Raw genomic sequence first — 21,121 nt, 5'->3', positions numbered from 1 at the left:
AACTAATCTGCCACCGCTGCTGAAAAAAATCCAGGGGAAACACTGCACAGGCTCTGTCAAGAGGGCCTTGGTGACCACTGGTCAGCTGTGAGGTATACATGGAAATATAAGATTCTAACTTGTATTTTTTCTGTGAAATATATTATCGGTAGACTACAGCTCTGCTTCAAGTGCTTACGTGTTTATTTGATGAAAACTGAAACCGATTCTAGCAGAACATTTCAGCCCTGTCTCAAACTAGGGGATACCATGGGTCTATCCATCCACACACGCACTCTGCTCGGTATTCCACGGTTAGGGAATTGCGCTTTGACTTTAAAAATGTATGCCAAACAAAAACTATTGATTTCAAAGATGAACAAACTCTAAAACTATGCAGAAGGATTACTTTGAACAATTTCCGCAGAAAATTAAACAAAAACGAATTGAGTGGAAAAACTGTGATCAAACCGTAATGGAATTGCGGTAAAATCTCTCTCAGGTTTTTATGCTCTGAATTAAGATTCAAAGACATCAGCAGAAAAAATAGGTTGTCAGCTATGTCATGGTACCTTGAGTTTGAAAAAATCTATTTTTTTGTTATTGAAGTAAGTAAGTAAAGTGGATGTACACCCGGTAACAGAATTACGGTAACAGAATTACATCATGGGTCCCTGGTCTGTACTACACAGAAATGCATAATTATGGATATGAATGTCATTCTCTGTTTGGACATCACAGTAGAGCACAGTAGATTACAATACAGTACGTAAGAGTACAATACAGTACAGTAGAGTACAATACAGTACAGTAGAGTACAATACAGTACAGTAGAGCACAATACAGTACAGTAGAGTACATTACAGTAGAGTTCAGTACAGCAAAGCAGAGTAGGGTAGAATTCAATACAGTGCAGTAGAATACAGTACAGTACAGTAGAGTATAGTTCAGTAGAGTATATTGTATACTGTACTATACTCAACTTTTCTTTAGTGTTCTATATTGTACTGTGCTAGTGTATTGAACAGTACTCTGCTGTGCTCTACTCACTGTACTGTACTATGCTAGCCAAACTTGTGAAACATACGTCTATGATAGGTCTCAGATTTGGTCCAGTCCGGTCCGTCCTTTGACATTAACATCTAAAGCCAAGGCGGACTGACCAAAGTTCATCTACTTTTCAACATCCATGAACGTCCGGTGTAGGTTGGTGCTCAGCAGTGAGGATGCTGGTTAAGGTAAATGGAGAGAGAGGGGGCTCATGGGTGGGTGTCACTAACAGCTGGGAGAGGTGACAATAACTGGAGAGTGAGAGATGGAGGTAGATAGCGGGAGAGAGAGAGGCAGGGGTTGTCCAGACTCGGACTGTTTTAACACTGTTGGTTTGACCACTAGACGACAGGAAGACAAAGAAAGTTAACAGCTGAACATAACATACAGTATGCCAGTGGAAGGGAGAACGGTAGAAGGTGACCCAACTGTGGTTTGTGACTGTTACGATTTCCCATTGTAGCCAATTAGGTTGCAGACATTCCATTCTAGATTTTTTGGGGTCGTTTTGGTCAACAAATTGTGTTGAATCACTTAATAATTTATAAACAACATTTCTACCATTAAAATGACTAGAACTAATTGGTGTGTCTACCATTACGTGTTACTTCTCTGCACTCGCATTATCCTCGCTCCACATGAAGGAGAGAAATTACAAAATGATCGTACAGATATGTGGGTTGTTGGTAACGGTATTACAAGGCAATATTTCTGAAACGTGCAAAAGGTAAACAACATCTCCAAAACTAAATATACGTTTTGATATCAGTTGCCAGGGGTATTTACGTCAACATGATTGTGTTTTAATGTACAGTACCAGTGAAAAGTTTGGACACACCCATTCATTCATTGGTTTTTCTTTATTTCCAACAGTCTTGAAGGAGTTCGCACAAATGCTGAGCACTTGTTGACTGCTTTTTCTTCACTCTCTGCGGTCCAATTAATCTCAAACCATCTCAATTTGTTTGAGGTCGGGTGATTGTCAGGTCATCTGATGCTGCACTCTATCACTCTCCTTGGTCAAATAGCCCTTAAACAGCCGAGAGGTGTGTTTTGGGTCATTGTCCTGTTGAAAAACAAATGATAGTCCCACTTAGGGGAAACCAGATGAGATGGTGTATCACTGCAGAATGTTGTGGTAGCCATATGGGTTAAATGTGCATTGAATTCTAAATAAATCACTGACAGTGTCACCAGCAAAGCACCCCCACACCATCACACCTCCTCCTCCATGCTTCACGGTGGGAACCACACATGCAGAGATCACCCGTTCACCTACTTTGTGTCTCACAAAGACACGATGGTTGGAACCAAAAATCTCAAATTTGAACTCCTCAGATGAAAGGACAGATTTCCACCAGGTCTAATGTCCATTGCTCGTGTTTCTTGGCCCAAGCAAGTCTCTTCTTATTATTGGTGACCTTTAGTAGTGGTTCCTTTGCAGCAATTCGACCATGAAGGCCTGATTCACACAGTCTCCTCTGAACAGTTGATGTTGAGATGTGTCTGTCACTTGAACTCTGTGAAGCATTTCTTTGGGTTGCAATTCCTGAGGCTGGTAACTCTAATGAACTTAGGCTGGTAACTCTAATGAACTCTAATGAACTCTGGGTCTTCCCAGAGTTACTTCTGTGGCGGTTCTCATGAGAGCCAGTTTCATCATAGTGCTTGATGGTTTTTGCGACTGCAATTGAAGATACTTTAAAAGTTGTTGAAATGTTCTACATTGACTGACTGACCTCCATGTCTTAAAGTAATGATTGACTGTCATTTCTCTTTGCTTATTTGAGCTGTTCTTGCCATAATATGGACTTGGTCTTTTACCAAAAATGGCGATCTTCTGTATACCACCCTACCTTGTCACAACACAACTGATAAGCTCAAACGCATTAAGAAGGAAAGAAATTCCACACATTAACTTTTTACAAGGCACACCTGTTAATTGAAATGCGTTCCAGGTGACTACCTCATGAAGCTGGTTGAGAGAATGCCAAGAGTGTGTAAAGCTGTCATCAAGGCAAAGGGTGGCTACATTGACGAATCTCAAATATAGAATATATTTCCATTTGTTTAACACTTTTTTGGTTACTACATGATTCCATGTGTGTTATTATTTCATAGTTTTGATGTCTTCACTATTATTCTACAATGTAGAAAATAGTAAAAATAAAGAAAAACCCTTGAATGAGTAGGTGTGTGCAAACGTTTTACTGGTACTGTATTTCTGATACCTTTTAAGACTTTTTCTGGTATATTTTCTAAGACCCCTTTTACGTCTTTTTCTCCATAAATTAAAGCCTTTACTTATGCCAAGTTTTTAAGATGGAAAATGGAAAGAAAAAGGTATCTATGCCTTAATTTCCCCAAAATATAGACTCTTAGCTTTCATTTGACACCCAATTTTTTTTATTTTTTATTTTTTTATTTTTTACCCCATTTTCTCCCCAATTTTCGTGGTATCCAATCGCTAGTAATTACTACCTTGTCTCATCGCTACAACTCCCGTACGGGCTCGGGAGAGACGAAGGTCGAAAGCCATGCGTCCTCCGAAGCACAACCCAACCAGCCGTACTGCTTCTTTAACACAGCGCGCCTCCAACCCGGAAGCCAGCCGCACCAATGTGTCGGAGGAAACACCGTGTACCTGGCCCCCTTGGTTGGCGCGCACTGCGCCCGGCCCGCCACAGGAGTCGCTGGAGCGCGATGAGACAAGGATATCCCTACCGGCCAAACCCTCCCTACCCCGGACGACGCTATGCCAATTGTGCGTCGCCCCACGGACCTCCCGGTCGCGGCCGGCTGCGACAGAGCCTGGGCGCGAACCCAGAGACTCTGGTGGCGCAGTTAGCACTGCGATGCAGTGCCCTAGACCACTGCGCCACCCGGGAGGCCTTGACACCCAATTTGATATGCTCCTACGTACTTCACATGTTGGTGCGCGTGGGTCCTTTTCGATGGAAATGCCCTGGGCTCTCACTGCTCTTCTACTAATCGTCCCTGAGCTCAGACAGTGGCAGCATTTAACACTCACTAGACTGGCAAAGAACTGTTAGGGCTTTAGAGCGTGTGTAGGGAATCAGTGAGTTACCATGTCACCATGTTTCCTTGATTCCAAGAGATAGTTAATACCCAATTTCTCAGTATTCCCCATAGCCATTACTTTACCATGCTGCTTCTAGTTCAATTACGTGCCCTTACATTTCTGAGAGGGTAAACTGGCCTTTAATTCTGCTTATATTTCTTGGTTTTCCATCTCAGCTCCCAAACAACCCTTGGTAGCTTTTGGAACAACAGAAATGATTGATGCCTCTCCCATCAACAGAAGCACAGCTATATCTACTAACTTCTACTTAACAACAGTTCCACAGTGAGCTTCTGTCTCCGTGGTGTTGATAGTATGTTCAGCAATGTGTGTCTTGAAGACTGGTATTGATGGTATTTAACGTGCGTTGCTGTTCTGTGTTCTTGACAGACACGTACACAAGGCTTGTCAGTCAGACACACATCCTGCATATCGAGCAGACAAATACACACACACACATACACACACTTTTTAAAAGACCGATTAACCAACACAGTCCGTCTTCTATCTCTGTCTCTCCACTTGTGATTACGGCCTTTGAGAAAACACAAAGGCTTTCGGGGGGAAAAGAGCGGTGGTGATGTATTGTGGCCATTATTGAAATGGTTAATGCTGTCTAAAAATCTATTGTGACATGTAATTTATTTAGTTATTTACATTCATACAAATCATTCATGTCAATAACAAGCATTCAGAAGTCGGGCTTTGTCTGTTCTGACAAGTATTATCAGTTTTCAGCATGTTCAGAAATACACATGATGTTTAAATTAATCTCACATTTTATACCAGTGCCCACTTTTGACAGGAAATGTCCGATGTGTAAATTGCTCGGTGGTGTCGTGTTAAAATGTGCTCCTTATTTCAGGTGCCACATCCGTGTGATTGACACCTTCGGGACAGAGCCGGCCTACAACCATGAGGACTACGCCACCCTGCACGGCTACAGGACCAACTGGGGCTACTGGAACCTCAACTCCAGACAGTACATGACCATGTTCCGTAAGTATACATCAATATGGACTATCACTCATTAGTATTACAACCCAATGGATGGTTGCAGAGACTATGATTAAAGGCCCAATCTGTAAGATTTCCTGGTCTCAGATTGATTCAGTCTACCGCGGTATTGGACACAAACATCGTCATTATACTATAGCGATTCAGGGGGAGGGGTGCGAGGTTCCAAGGCAAAGCTCGACCCATGAAACTTTTTAGGAGGCCAGAGTGATGCGAGAGTTAGGAGGCCAGAGTGATGCGAGAGTTAGGAGGCCAGAGTGATGCGAGAGTTAGGAGGCCAGAGTGATGCGAGAGTTAGGAGGCCAGAGTGATGCGAGAGTTAGGAGGCCAGAGTGATGCGAGAGTTAGGAGGCCAGAGTGATGCGAGAGTTAGGAGGCCAGAGTGATGCGAGAGTTAGGAGGCCAGAGTGATGCGAGAGTTAGGAGGCCAGAGTGATGCGAGAGTTAGGAGGCCAGAGTGATGCGAGAGTTAGGAGGCCAGAGTGATGCGAGAGTTAGGAGGCCAGAGTGATGCGAGTGTTAGGAGGCCAGAGTGATGCGAGAGTTAGGAGGCCAGAGTGATGCGAGAGTTAGGAGGCCAGAGTGATGCGAGAGTTAGGAGGCCAGAGTGATGCGAGAGTTAGGAGGCCAGAGTGATGCGAGAGTTAGGAGGCCAGAGTGATGCGAGAGTTAGGAGGCCAGAGTGATGCGAGAGTTAGGAGGCCAGAGTGATGCGAGAGTTAGGAGGCCAGAGTGATGCGAGAGTTAGGAGGCCAGAGTGATGCGAGAGTTAGGAGGCCAGAGTGATGCGAGAGTTAGGAGGCCAGAGTGATGCGAGAGTTAGGAGGCCAGAGTGATGCGAGAGTTGGGAGGCCAGAGTGATGCGAGAGTTGGGAGGCCAGAGTGATGCGAGAGTTGGGAGGCCAGAGTGATGCGAGAGTTGGGAGGCCAGAGTGATGCGAGAGTTGGGAGGCCAGAGTGATGCGAGAGTTGGGAGGCCAGAGTGATGCGAGAGTTGGGAGGCCAGAGTGATGCGAGTGTTGGGAGGCCAGAGTGATGCGAGTGTTGGGAGGCCAGAGTGATGCGAGTGTTGGGAGGCCAGAGTGATGCGAGTGTTGGGAGGCCAGAGTGATGCGAGAGTTGGGAGGCCAGAGTGATGCGAGAGTTGGGAGGCCAGAGTGATGCGAGAGTTGGGAGGCCAGACATGCGAGAGTTGGGAGGCCAGAGTGATGCGAGAGTTGGGAGGCCAGAGTGATGCGAGAGTTGGGAGGCCAGACATGCGAGAGTTGGGAGGCCAGACATGCGAGAGTTGGGAGGCCAGAGTGATGCGAGAGTTGGGAGGCCAGAGTGATGCGAGAGTTGGGAGGCCAGAGTGATGCGAGAGTTGGGAGGCCAGAGTGATGCGAGAGTTGGGAGGCCAGAGTGATGCGAGAGTTGGGAGGCCAGAGTGATGCGAGTGTTGGGAGGCCAGAGTGATGCGAGTGTTGGGAGGCCAGAGTGATGCGAGTGTTGGGAGGCCAGAGTGATGCGAGAGTTGGGAGGCCAGAGTGATGCGAGAGTTGGGAGGCCAGAGTGATGCGAGAGTTGGGAGGCCAGAGTGATGCGAGAGTTGGGAGGCCACAGTGATGCGAGAGTTGGGAGGCCACAGTGATGCGAGAGTTAGGAGGCCAGAGTGATGCGAGAGTTGGGAGGCCAGAGTGATGCGAGAGTTGGGAGGCCAGAGTGATGCGAGAGTTGGGAGGCCAGAGTGATGCGAGAGTTGGGAGGCCACAGTGATGCGAGAGTTGGGAGGCCAGGGTGATGCGAGAGTTGGGAGGCCAGGGTGATGCGAGAGTTGGGAGGCCAGGGTGATGCGAGAGTTGGGAGGCCAGGGTGATGCGAGAGTTGGGAGGCCAGGGTGATGCGAGAGTTGGGAGGCCAGGGTGATGTGAGAGTTGGGAGGCCAGGGTGATGCGAGAGTTGGGAGGCCACGGTGATGCGAGAGTTGGGAGGCCACGGTGATGCGAGAGTTGGGAGGCCACGGTGATGCGAGAGTTGGGAGGCCACGGTGATGCGAGAGTTGGGAGGCCACGGTGATGCGAGAGTTGGGAGGCCACGGTGATGCGAGAGTTAGGAGGCCAGGGTGATGCGAGAGTTAGGAGGCCAGGGTGATGCGAGAGTTAGGAGGCCAGGGTGATGCGAGAGTTAGGAGGCCAGGGTGATGCGAGAGTTAGGAGGCCAGGGTGATGCGAGAGTTAGGAGGCCAGGGTGATGCGAGAGTTGGGAGGCCAGGGTGATGCGAGAGTTGGGAGGCCAGGGTGTTGCGAGAGTTGGGAGGCCAGGGTGATGCGAGAGTTGGGAGGCCAGGGTGATGCGAGAGTTGGGAGGCCAGGGTGATGCGAGAGTTGGGAGGCCACGGTGATGCGAGAGTTGGGAGGCCACGGTGATGCGAGAGTTGGGAGGCCACGGTGATGCGAGAGTTGGGAGGCCACGGTGATGCGAGAGTTGGGAGGCCACGGTGATGCGAGAGTTGGGAGGCCACGGTGATGCGAGAGTTGGGAGGCCACGGTGATGCGAGAGTTGGGAGGCCACGGTGATGCGAGAGTTGGGAGGCCACGGTGATGCGAGAGTTGGGAGGCATTACATTACATTTTTTACATTTAAGTCATTTAGCAGACGCTCTTATCCAGAGCGACTTACAAATTGGTGCATTCACCTAATGACATCCAGTGGAACAGCCACTTTACAATAGTGCATCTAAATCTTTTAAGGGGGGGGGGGGGGGGGCAGAAGGATTGCTTTATCCTATCCTAGGTATTCCTTGAAGAAGTGGGGTTTCAGGTGTCTCCGGAAGGTGGTGATTGACTCCGCTGTCCTGGCGTCATGAGGGAGTTTGTTCCACCATTGGGGTGCCAGAGCAGCGAACAGTTTTGACTGGGCTGAGCGGGACCTGTACTTCCTCAGTGGTAGGGAGGCGAGCAGGCCAGAGGTGGATGAACGCAGTGCCCTTGTTTGGGTGTAGGGCCTGATCAGAGCCTGAAGGTACTGAGGTGCCGTTCCCCTCACAGCTCCGTAGGCAAGCACCATGGTCTTGTAGCGGATGCGAGCTTCAACTGGAAGCCAGTGGAGAGAGCGGAGGAGCGGGGTGACGTGAGAGAACTTGGGAAGGTTGAACACCAGACGGGCTGCGGCGTTCTGGATGAGTTGTAGGGGTTTGATGGCACAGGCAGGGAGCCCAGCCAACAGCGAGTTGCAGTAATCCAGACGGGAGATGACAAGTGCCTGGATTAGGACCTGCGCCGCTTCCTGTGTGAGGCAGGGTCGTACTCTGCGGATGTTGTAGAGCATGAACCTACAGGAACGGGCCACCGCCTTGATGTTAGTTGAGAACGACAGGGTGTTGTCCAGGATCACGCCAAGGTTCTTAGCTCTCTGGGAGGAGGACACAATGGAGTTGTCAACCGTGATGGCGAGATCATGGAACGGGCAGTCCTTCCCCGGGAGGAAGAGCAGCTCCGTCTTGCCGAGGTTCAGCTTGAGGTGGTGATCCGTCATCCACACTGATATGTCTGCCAGACATGCAGAGATGCGATTCGCCACCTGGTCATCAGAAGGGGGAAAGGAGAAGATTAATTGTGTGTCGTCTGCATAGCAATGATAGGAGAGACCATGTGAGGTTATGACAGAGCCAAGTGACTTGGTGTATAGCGAGAATAGGAGAGGGCCTAGAACAGAGCCCTGGGGGACACCAGTGGTGAGAGCGCGTGGTGAGGAGACAGATTCTCGCCACGCCACCTGGTAGGAGCGACCTGTCAGGTAGGACGCAATCCAAGCGTGGGCCGCGCCGGAGATGCCCAACTCGGAGAGGGTGGAGAGGAGGATCTGATGGTTCACAGTATCGAAGGCAGCCGATAGGTCTAGAAGGATGAGAGCAGAGGAGAGAGAGTTAGCTTTAGCAGTGCGGAGCGCCTCCGTGATACAGAGAAGAGCAGTCTCAGTTGAGTGACTAGTCTTGAAACCTGACTGATTTGGATCAAGAAGGTCATTCTGAGAGAGATAGCAGGAGAGCTGGCCAAGGACGGCACGTTCAAGAGTTTTGGAGAGAAAAGAAAGAAGGGATACTGGTCTGTAGTTGTTGACATCGGAGGGATCGAGTGTAGGTTTTTTCAGAAGGGGTGCAACTCTCGCTCTCTTGAAGACGGAAGGGACGTAGCCAGCGGTCAGGGATGAGTTGATGAGCGAGGTGAGGTAAGGGAGAAGGTCTCCGGAAATGGTCTGGAGAAGAGAGGAGGGGATAGGGTCAAGCGGGCAGGTTGTTGGGCGGCCGGCCGTCACAAGACGCGAGATTTCATCTGGAGAGAGAGGGGAGAAAGAGGTCAAAGCACAGGGTAGGGCAGTGTGAGCAGAACCAGCGGTGTCGTTTGACTTAGCAAACGAGGCTCGGATGTCGTCGACCTTCTTTTCAAAATGGTTGACGAAGTCGTCTGCAGAGAGGGAGGAGGGGGGGGGGAGGGGGAGGAGGATTCAGGAGGGAGGAGAAGGTGGCAAAGAGCTTCCTAGGGTTAGAGGCAGATGCTTGGAATTTAGAGTGGTAGAAAGTGGCTTTAGCAGCAGAGACAGAAGAGGAAAATGTAGAGAGGAGGGAGTGAAAGGATGCCAGGTCCGCAGGGAGGCGAGTTTTCCTCCATTTCCGCTCGGCTGCCCGGAGCCCTGTTCTGTGAGCTCGCAATGAGTCGTCGAGCCACGGAGCGGGAGGGGAGGACCGAGCCGGCCTGGAGGATAGGGGACATAGAGAGTCAAAGGATGCAGAAAGGGAGGAGAGGAGGGTTGAGGAGGCAGAATCAGGAGATAGGTTGGAGAAGGTTTGGGCAGAGGGAAGAGATGATAGGATGGAAGAGGAGAGAGTAGCGGGGGAGAGAGAGCGAAGGTTGGGACGGCGCGATACCATCCGAGTAGGGGCAGTGTGGGAAGTGTTGGATGAGAGCGAGAGGGGAAAGGATACAAGGTAGTGGTCGGAGACTTGGAGGGGAGTTGCAATGAGGTTAGTGGAAGAACAGCATCTAGTAAAGATGAGGTCAAGCGTATTGCCTGCCTTGTGAGTAGGGGGGGAAGGTGAGAGGGTGAGGTCAAAAGAGGAGAGGAGTGGAAAGAAGGAGGCAGAGAGGAATGAGTCAAAGGTAGACATGGGGAGGTTAAAGTCACCCAGAACTGTGAGAGGTGAGCCGTCCTCAGGAAAGGAGCTTATCAAGGCATCAAGCTCATTGATGAACTCTCCAAGGGAACCTGGAGGGCGATAAATGATAAGGATGTTAAGCTTGAAAGGGCTGGTAACTGTGACAGCATGGAATTCAAAGGAGGCGATAGACAGATGGGTAAGGGGAGAAAGAGAGAATGACCACTTGGGAGAGATGAGGATCCCGGTGCCACCACCCCGCTGACCAGAAGCTCTCGGGGTGTGCGAGAACACGTGGGCAGACGAAGAGAGAGCAGTAGGAGTAGCAGTGTTATCTGTGGTGAGCCATGTTTCCGTCAGTGCCAAGAAGTCGAGGGACTGGAGGGACGCATAGGCTGAGATGAGCTCTGCCTTGTTGGCCGCGGATCGGCAGTTCCAGAGGCTACCGGAGACCTGGAACTCCACGTGGGTCGTGCGGGCTGGGACCACCAGGTTAGGGTGGGCGCGGCCACGCGGTGTGAAGCGTTTGTATGGTCTGTGCAGAGAGGAGAGAACAGGGATAGACAGACACATAGTTGACAGGCTACAGAAGAGGCTACGCTAAAGCAAAGGAGATTAGAATGACAAGTGGGCTACACGTCTCGAATGTTCAGAAAGTTAAGCTTACGTTGCAAAAAATAAATAAAATAAAAGATCTTATTGACTAAAATGATATAGTACTGCTGGCTGGTGAAGTAGCCTGGCTAGCAGTAGCTGCGTTGTTGAAAGTGAAGCTGGCTAGGTGACCTCGACAATTTCTCTAAATTTCTCTAAACTACACAATTATCATGGATACAAGGACAGCAAAGACAACTAGCTAACACTACGCTAATCAAGTCGTTCCGTTGTAATGTAAGTTTCTACAGTGCTGCTATTCGGTAGAAGTTGGCTAGCTAGCAGTGTTAGCTAGCAGTGTTGGCTAGGTAGGAGGACGGCAGCGCGGCAGGCGAAAATAGCTGGCTAGCTAACCGATAATTACTCAAAGCTACACAATTATCTTAGATACAAAGCTAGCAAAGAAAACTATGTAGCTAGCTAACACTACACAAATCAAGTCGTTCCGTTGTAATGTAATCGTTTCTACAGTGCTGCTAATCGGTGGCTAGCTGGCTAGCTAGCAGGGTTGACTACCTTACGTTACGTTAGGACGAGAATACCTGGCTAGCGAACCTCAGCGAACCTCGATAACTACACAATTATCTTTGATACAAAGACGGCTATGTAGCCAGCTAAGTAGCTAGCTAAGATCAAACAAATCAAAGATAGCAAAGACAACTGTGTAGCCAGCTAACACTACACTAGTCAAGTCGTTCCGTTGTAATGCACTCGTTTCTACAATGCTGCTATTCGGTGGCAAGCTGGCTAGCTAGCAGTGTTGGCTACGTTGCGTTGCGTTAGGACGAAAATAGCTGGCTAGCGAACCTCAATAACTACGCAATTAGTAACAATTAGCAATCACAGGCCACTGTGATGCGAGAGTTGGGAGGCCACTGTGATGCGAGAGTTGGGAGGCCACGGTGATGCGAGAGTTGGGAGGCCACGGTGATGCGAGAGTTGGGAGGCCACGGTGATGCGAGAGTTGGGAGGCCACGGTGATGCGAGAGTTGGGAGGCCACGGTGATGCGAGAGTTGGGAGGCCACGGTGATGCGAGAGTTGGGAGGCCACGGTGATGCGAGAGTTGGGAGGCCACGGTGATGGGATAGTTGCGAGGCCAGGGTGATGGGATAGTTGCGAGGCCAGGGTGATGGGATAGTTGCGAGGCCAGGGTGATGCGAGAGTTGGGAGGCCACGGTGATGCGAGAGTTGCGAGGCCAGGGTGATGGGATAGTTGGGAGGCCAGGGTGATGGGATAGTTGGGAGGCCACGGTGATGCGAGAGTTGGGAGGCCAGGGTGATGGGATAGTTGCGAGGCCAGGGTGATGGGATAGTTGGGAGGCCAGGGTGATGGGATAGTTGGGAGGCCAGGGTGATGGGATAGTTGGGAGGCCAGGGTGATGGGATAGTTTGGAGGCCAGAGTTGGGAGGCCACAGTGATGTGAGAGTTGGGAGGCCACAGTGATGCGAGAGTTGGGAGGCCACAGTGATGCGAGAGTTGGGAGGCCACAGTGATGCGAGAGTTGGGAGGCCACAGTGATGCGAGAGTTGGGAGGCCACAGTGATGCGAGAGTTGGGAGGCCACAGTGATGCGAGAGTTGGGAGGCCACAGTGATGCGAGAGTTGGGAGGCCACAGTGATGTGAGAGTTGGGAGGCCAGAGTGATGGGATAGTTAGGAGGGAGCGTTAGGAGACCACTGTGATTTGAGAGTTAGGAGGCCACAGTGGGACACAGTAGGATTCCACCATCATAGAGTCCTGGCCTTCACTATCTGACTGGCTCTGCTTTTTATAGCATGTCATTGAGCTAACTGAGCACTTGACTTTATCCACCCTCACCCACTCCATCCTCCACTGCACCACTTAGCATCGCTATATTTTCTGCTCCACCAGTACAGATGATCACTGATTTGTTGCTGAGAGTTTTCCAGCAGAGATGGAAATGCAAACATCGAGTGTATTCAAGAGTTTAAAAAGCTTCTAAAGTTTGCAATTTCCATTTAAAATGTCCGACTTGATTTGCCCTAACGAAAAATGTATCAACTCCTACAAAAAAAATGTCCATTAATTAGAATCTACATAATAATTAACTTTTCCTGTTGCAGGATTATTTTCCTGCTGTAACAAACTGGCTCAAATTAAGATCCTACATCTGTACCTATCCACCTGGCTATAATGTACCCACAATACAAACCAAACCGCTCAGCATTGTAATGCTATGGATATCTGCAGAATCCACCTAGGTTTAACACACCACTTAACACAACACTGCCAGGACTTTAGCATACAGACAGCTTTTAGATTAGCCACACTTACAATTCCTGTTTGAATTAGCATATTAGAATCAGACTGAGGCACAGGCCATATCAATATCAGTAGAACCTCTTCACATTTCACTGAGGATATTGTTAAGCTCAAGTTCAAATGAGATGAAGGTATACACCTCTGTGTTTACTATCTCTTCTGTATCTGTCTCAATCTTTTCTCCTGCCACTCTCCCTTCCCCTCACTGCCCTTTCCCTCCTCTCTCTCTCTCTCTCTCTCACCCTCCTCTCCTCAGCCCACACTCCAGACAACTCGTTCATGGGCTTTGTGTCTGAGGAGCTGAACGACACGGAGAAGAGTAGCATCATGCAGAACAAGGTCAACAACATGGCCGTGGTTTACGGCAAGGAGGCCAGCATGTGGAAGGTAGGCAAAACACACACACACACACACACACACACACACACACACACGCACAATCCACTCACAGCGAAACATGGGTTCAAATAATATGTATCATTTCAAATACTTTAGCTGTACTCGATTTAGCTTGCCCGATGAAATGGGATAGTCCCAAAAGTACAAACCCCACCCACCAGGCCGGCTCAAGCAAACACTTAATGTACTTGAAAGATTTCCAACACTATTTCAGTCCAGGTCTGGGTGCAGAGAGATAATTATCCCACTGACATAGAAAGTTATACGTAGTCGGGTAAAGTGCCGGGGGGGGTCAAGTCTTTTTCGATATTTGTAGTGCCATTCAAATTCCCTTCATGAATAAAGAATATCTGATCTTTAATCTAGAGCTGCTTTATGTCATCCAGCTCATACTCTAAATTGCACCCGTAATATCCCTGTGCTCTCAGAATGAATACTTAGGCATCTGGATTGATGTGGATTTGACGTTTAAAAACATATAGATGAGCTGGATAAGAGGCGAAGATTTCAAGTTGGCTTTTTCTATTGAAACAGATGGTGCCTTTCTCTAAGCAGTAGGAAGCAGATTATTCAGGCAATATTTGTATCTGTTCTTGATTATGTTGATGTTATTTATCAAAGTGCAGCTGCTACTACTCTTCAACCTTTGGATGCATCTACCACAGTGCCCTTCGGTTTGTTACAGGCGACAGGTTTGATACTCGTCACTGTATCCTGGATCAAAAAGTTGGCTGGACTTCGCTAAAGACCCTTAGATCTCTACATTACTCCCATTTCTTTTCCAAGGCTTTACTTTATGAACTTTCGTCTTATCTAACTTTGCTGTTAAAGTACAGACACCTGAGTTGCCAAATCCGTTCACAGGATTGGTTAACTCTTGAGGTTCCTAGTGTCTCCACCGAGCCCGCTAAATCTGCTTTTAGTTTTAATGCACCGTATTGCTGGAAGAGAATTCTGAAAACGTTTCATCTTGATGTTCTGGTGCCGTTCGGGCAATTTAAAGTATTGATTGGGGATTTATTTGTGGAGGAATGTGAATGTTTTTCTGTGATCTGTGATGTTTTATTTGTGCTTTGCATGACTGATTTTTTGCATTTTAATGTGTGAATACAGTCTACAGCATATATACTGAGCAAAATGCCAAAGCAACATGTAAAGTTTTGGTGCCACGTTTTCTGAGCTGAAATAAAAGATCCCAGAAATGTTCCATATGCACAAAAAGCTTATTTCTCTCACTTATTTCTCTCGCTGTGCACAAATCTGTTTACATCCCTATAAGTTAGCATTTTCCTTTGCCAAGATAATCCATTCACCTGACAGGTGTGGCATATCAAGAAGCTGATTAAACAGCATGATCATTACACAGCTGCATCTTGTGCTGGAGACAGTTAAAAGGCCACTCTAAAATGTGTAGTGTTGTCACACAACACAATGTCACAGATGTCTCAAGTTTTGAGGGAGCGTGCAATTGGCATGCTGACTGCTGGAATCTCCACCAGAGCTGTTGCCAGAGAATTTAATGTTAATTTCTCTACCATAAGCCACATCCAACGTCATTTTAGAGAATTTGGCAGTCCAACCGGCCTCTCAACCGCAGACCACATCCAGCTTCTTTACCTGATGGATCGTCTGAGACAGCTGATGAAACAGGAAATATTTCTGTTTGTATCAAACCCTTTTGTGGGAAAAATTCACTCTGATTGGCTGGGCCTGGCTCCCCAGTGGGTGGGCCTTGCGCCCACGCCCACCCCTGCCCAGTCATGTGAAGTCCATAGATTAGGTACTAATGAATATATTTCAATTGACTGATTTCCTTATATGAACTGTAACTCAGTAAAGTCGACGCAATTGTTGCATGTTGCGTTTATATTTTTGTTCAATATAATATATATATATATACACTGCTCAAAAAAATTAAGGGAACACTTAAACAACACAATGTAACTCTAAGTCAATCACACTTCTGTGAAATTAAACTGTCCACTTAGGAAGCAACACTGATTGACAATAAATTTCACATGCTGTTGTGCAAATGGAATAGACAAAAGGTGGAAATTATAGGCAATTAGCAAGACACCCCCAAAAAGGAGTGATTCTGCAGGTGGTGACCACAGACCACTTCTCAGTTCCTATGCTTCCTGGCTGATGTTTTGGTCACTTTTGAATGCTGGTGGTGCTCTCACTCTAGTGGTAGCATGAAACGGAGTCTACAACCCACACAAGTGGCTCAGGTAGTGCAGTTCATCCAGGATGGCACATCAATGCGAGCTGTGGCAAAAAGGTTTGCTGTGTCTGTCAGCGTAGTGTCCAGAGCATGGAGGCGCTACCAGGAGACAGGCCAGTACATCAGGAGACGTGGAGGAGGCCGTGCACATTTGTGGCCTGCTGGAGGTCATTTTGCAGGGCTCTGGCAGTGCACCTCCTTGCACAAAGGCGGAGGTAGCGGTCCTGCTGCTGGGTTGTTGCCCTCCTACGGCCTCCTCCACGTCTCCTGATGTACTGGCCTGTCTCCTGGTAGCTCCATGCTCTGGACACTACGCTGACAGACACAGCAAACCTTTTTGCCACAGCTCGCATTGATGTGCCATCCTGGATGAGCTGCACTACCTGAGCCACTTGTGTGGGTTGTAGACTCCGTCTCATGCTACCATTAGAGTGAGAGCACCGCCAGCATTCAAAAGTGACCAAAACATCAGCCAGGAAGCATAGGAACTGAGAAGTGGTCTGTGGTCACCACCTGCAGAATCACTCCTTTTTTGGGGGTGTCTTGCTAATTGCCTATAATTTCCACCTTTTGTCTATTCCATTTGCACAACAGCATGTGAAATTTATTGTCAATCAGTGTTGCTTCCTAAGTGGACAGTTTGATTTCACAGAAGTGTGATTGACTTGGAGTTACATTGTGTTGTTTAAGTGTTCCCTTTATTTCTTTGAGCCGTGTATATACATACAGTACCAGTCATAAGTTTTTTATTTTTACTATTTCTTACATTGTAGAATAATAGTGAAGACATCAAAACTATGAAATAATACATATGGAATCATGTAGTAGCCAAAAAAGTGTTAAACAAATGAAAATATATTTTAGATTTTAGATTCTTCAAAGTAGCCACTCTTTGCCTTGATGACAGCTTTGCACACTCTTGGAATTCTCTCAACCAGCTTCACCTGGAATGCTTTTCCAACAGTCTTGAAGAAGTTCCCACATATGCTGAGTACTTTTCGGCTGCTTTTCCTTCACTCTGCGGTCCAACTCATCCCAAACCATCTCAATTGGGTCAGGTGATTGTGGAGGCCAGGCCATCTGATGCAGCACTCCATCACTCTCCGTCTTGGTCAAAAGTTCTTACACAGCCTGGAGGTGTGTTGGGTCATTGTCCTGTTGAAAAACAAATGATAGTCCCACTAAGCACAAACCAGATGGGATGGTGTATCTCTGCAGAATGCTGTGGTAGCCATGCTGGTTAAGTGTGCCTTGAATTCTAAATATATCACAGACAGTATCACCAGCAAAGCACCTCCAAACCATCACACCTCCTCCCCCGGAGATCATCCGTTCACCTACTCTGTGTCTCACAAAGACACGATGGTTGGAACCAAAAAATTTGTACTCAGACCAAAGGACAGTTTTCCACCAGTCTGTCCATTGCTTGTGTTTCTTGGCCCAAGCAAGTCTCTTCTTATTATTGGTGTCATTTAGTAGTGGTTTCTTTGCAACAATTCGACCATGAAGGCCTGATTCATGCCGCCTCCTCTGAACAGTTGATGTTGAGATGTGTCTGTTACTTGAACTTTGTGAAGCATTTATTTGGGCTGCAATTTCTGTGGCTGGAAACTCTATGAACTTATCCTCTGCAGCAGAGGTAACTCTGGGTCTTCCTTTCCTGTGGCGGCCCTCATGAGAGCCAATTTCATATAGCGCTTGATGGTTTTTGCAACTGAACTTGAAGAAACATTCACATTTTCCGCATTGACTGACCTTCATGTCTTAAAGTAATGATGGACTGTCGTTTATCTTTGCTTATTTGAGATGTTCTTGCCATAATATGGACTTGGTCTTTTACCAAATAGGGCTATCTTCTGTATACCACCCCTACCTTGTAACAACATAACTGATTGGCTCAAACACATTAGGAAAGAAAGAAAATCCATACTGTGAGTTACCATTAACTTTTAACAAGGCACACCTGTTTCCAGGTGACACCTGGTGACAACAAGTGACACCTGCATTCCAGGTGACTATTTCATGAAGCTGGTTGAGAGAATGCCAAGAGTGTGCAAAGCTGTCCACAAGGCAAATGGTGTCTACTTTGAAGAATCTCAAATATAAAATATATTTTAATTTGTTTAACACTTTTTGGTTACAACATTATTCAATATGTGTTATTTCAAAGTTTTGATGTCTTCACTATTATTCTACAAAATAGAAAAAATTAAGAAAAATCCTTGAGTAAGTAGGTGTTAAACTTTTGACCGGTTGTGTGTGTGTGTGTGTATATATATATATATATATATATATATATATATATATATATATATATATATATATATATATATATATATATATATATATATATATATATATATATATATATATATATGTGTGTGTGTGTGTATATTATATTGAACAAAAATATAAATTCAACAAGCAACAATTTCAACGGTTTTACTAAGTTACAGTTCACATAAGGAAATCATATAAGGAAATGACTGATTTCCTTATAATGAACTGTAACTCAGTAAAACCGTTGAAATTGTTGCATGTTGCCTTTATATATTTTTTTTAAGTGCATTCGGAAAGTATTCAGACGCCTTGACTTTTTCCACATTTTGTTACGTTACAGCCTTATTCTAAAATGTATTTTTCTCATCAATCTACACATAATACCCCATAATGACAAAGCAAAAACAGGATTTTAGACAGACCGTCCAATAGACTCATGGAGACTCACAGACAGACTCAATATGGATGAGAAGCATACCGTGTTAAATCAGCTCCTTTCCATTTGCTACAGTCAAGAACAAGAGGTTAAATCAATATAAACTACTAGAGGGGTAACAATCTTATCCACATTCACATCCTCTCCCACCATGTTACCACACCCCTCCTAAACACTCACACACTTCTCACTCCCCCGGTATACACCACAGAGCTGTAACCAATAGCGCAGAGCTGTTAACGGCATAACCGATAATACGATCGACATGCCATGAATCTACTATCTGTAGAAGATATTACATTTGGCACGCAGCCGCACGTGGATACATTTAACGGAGTCATACAGCTTTAATTTGCAGCCAAATTTCCTTTCAAAAGCAGCCTGGTTGCTCACAGTGCATATTCGATGAGGGAGAGACTCCAACTGGATGTCATTTAAAGACGTGGCTTAGCTTTGTTCTCTCTCTGCCTCTGTTGGCGAGCGGCAATTCGCGTGGATTCTTATTCAATGGTTTAGTCTTGTATCTCAAGGCGAGACAGAAGATGTTTTAGAGACAGTGTGTGTGAATATTGAGCAATTGCCGCCTTATAGGAACAGAAGGAGGGAAATGTAATACATGACAGATAGAGTTGAATATTTGTTTGTTCCTTCTCTTGTCTTTCCTCTTCTCGATTCCCTATTCCCTTCCGTATTCTTCTCCCCTCTCTTCTTTGACACTTCTCTTCTCTCCTATCGCCTCCCCCCTCCCGTCTTCCTCCCGTGCTTCTCTCCATTGCATCGTGATGGATGATATATTCTGCTGCAGCTCCAGGTAAGACTCTTCTCAGTCGAACACACCAGCCCTGTTCCCTCTCTTTTAAACCTCGGTTCGTACATTTAGTTCATCGTTTCCTCCATGATCACACATCTATGAACACACGATACAGACTCTTGTGAATGTCAGTTTGACCATAAAGCTCCTATCACAATGTCACAATGTCACAATGCCTTCCTTTCCCTTTTCTTTTATACGTGTTTAATTTAGAGATAATGGTGAATTGACAAGACATAAGTGGTTTCAATAGTCCACTGCTAATCTTAGCCTGCAGCTGTCTGTGATGAGAGAGAGAGAGATGAAATATTGTACTGGGAAGCTGTGTGGTGCCACAGATGTCTTTCTGAATATTGAATAGTGGGCGAGCGACTAGGACATCTGGTCCAATCAAATATACTGGAGCGGACCCAGACTTCACGTGCCCATTTTATGAAGTAGTGGTTCTATCTATCTCAACGCTCTCGAAACAGTTGTTTTTATGGTGGGTTAACTTCTGCTGTCTCTCTTTCTGCCGCTTGAGACAATTTGTCGAACAAATCGATAGTTCTTGCTTGCGCTATGTGGTATTGGGCTTAGTCGTATCATGGAGACATGAGTAGAGGAGAGGTGTGTGTTGGGTTTTAAGGGATAGTACTAGTATTGATTTCTGAAATGTTAACCTTGGGAGTCGGGCCTGTAAGGCAGGCTAAAGCCGTAAACAATATTGTGATGACTTCATCTCGTGTTCCAATGGGCATAGGGGGTTTCTTGTGCTTTTTGCCGGGGATATCGCTCCTTGTCCTGGCAACCAGCCTCCTCAAAATCAGGGGTGAGTTGGAGAGGTAGAAAGAGAGATGGTAACAGTTCGAGGGAAATTGTGAGTATGGAGAGAGGAAGATAGAGTTATGTAAAGGTCTGCAGGTGCTGTGTGTTTTTGGAGCCAGTATGTTCATGCCACCCCCCCCCCCCCCCCCCCCCCCCTCCCCCCCCAATTAGTGGATGTTTTCCATGTGCCATTCCATTCATCCACTTTGCAGCCATTATTATGAGCCGTCCTCCCCTCAGCAGCCTCCACTGCTGTATGTTCGCCCTGAAGAAGGCACAGTGATGCCGAAACGTTGGTTTGCACAAATAAATTACTGGGAGCTTGTATATAGAGTGCACAATTATCTTTATTTATTTTTATAGCCTACTCGCCGTTAGTCAGCACCCTTTCCAACTTTTCAGGGGTGTTTTTTGGGCAGCCTTTAGTTATTATGCTCCCAGCTTCTGGAATTGCCTGCCAGAGAACACGAGGGAGGCCCAAACTGTGGACATCATTTAAAATAGATCTTAAAACATCTCTTTTTAGCTTTGCTTTTCCTTAGGGGGCTCTTAAGTCGTTTACTTCTTGTCATTCTTTTGTTTTGTATCTTATGTTTGTTGTGTAGTAAATATTTCAGCTTTTATTTTCATCGTTTTTTTATTCATTTTTTTTCGCTGTGAAATACATTGCGTTGCATTCCATGGCTGAAATGTGCTGTATAAATGAAGCTTGATTTGATCCCTTTTTGGGCTGTGCGCCAGCTCATTATTACACTACCTCCAGCACAGACACACACTCCTCCTCACACACATCCAAGAGCCATGTCTCTTCCTCTTCTCTCTTTACGGTCCCTCAACAGGCCACTTCCTAGCAAGACATCCAGTTCACTTGAGTCGAAACCCAGTCAAACAAGCTCAAACCCACCACACAAAGTTCAGGTTGACTTCTATTGTATAAATAAACCTTTCATCTTCCCTGATTCCCGGC

General features: G+C 46.6%; 1 protein-coding gene across 1 annotated transcript in view; it reads left to right on the top strand.

Annotated features, from left to right (window-relative positions):
- The window catches only part of LOC129839993 (alpha-1,6-mannosylglycoprotein 6-beta-N-acetylglucosaminyltransferase B-like), a gene marked incomplete in the record, with an annotated part of 157,148 nt that overhangs the window by 120,797 nt on the left and 15,230 nt on the right, over window positions 1-21,121 (top strand). Inside the window, 2 exon segments of the mRNA XM_055907761.1 lie at window positions 4,977-5,110; window positions 13,454-13,584. Coding sequence (XP_055763736.1) covers window positions 4,977-5,110; window positions 13,454-13,584 — 265 coding nt within the window.

Source organism: Salvelinus fontinalis, chromosome 40 (genome assembly GCF_029448725.1).
Source record: "Salvelinus fontinalis isolate EN_2023a chromosome 40, ASM2944872v1, whole genome shotgun sequence".
Taxonomy (NCBI): Eukaryota; Metazoa; Chordata; class Actinopteri; order Salmoniformes; family Salmonidae; genus Salvelinus; species Salvelinus fontinalis.
Note: the sequence above shows the minus strand (reverse complement) of the source record. Positions and strands in the feature narration are given on the sequence as shown.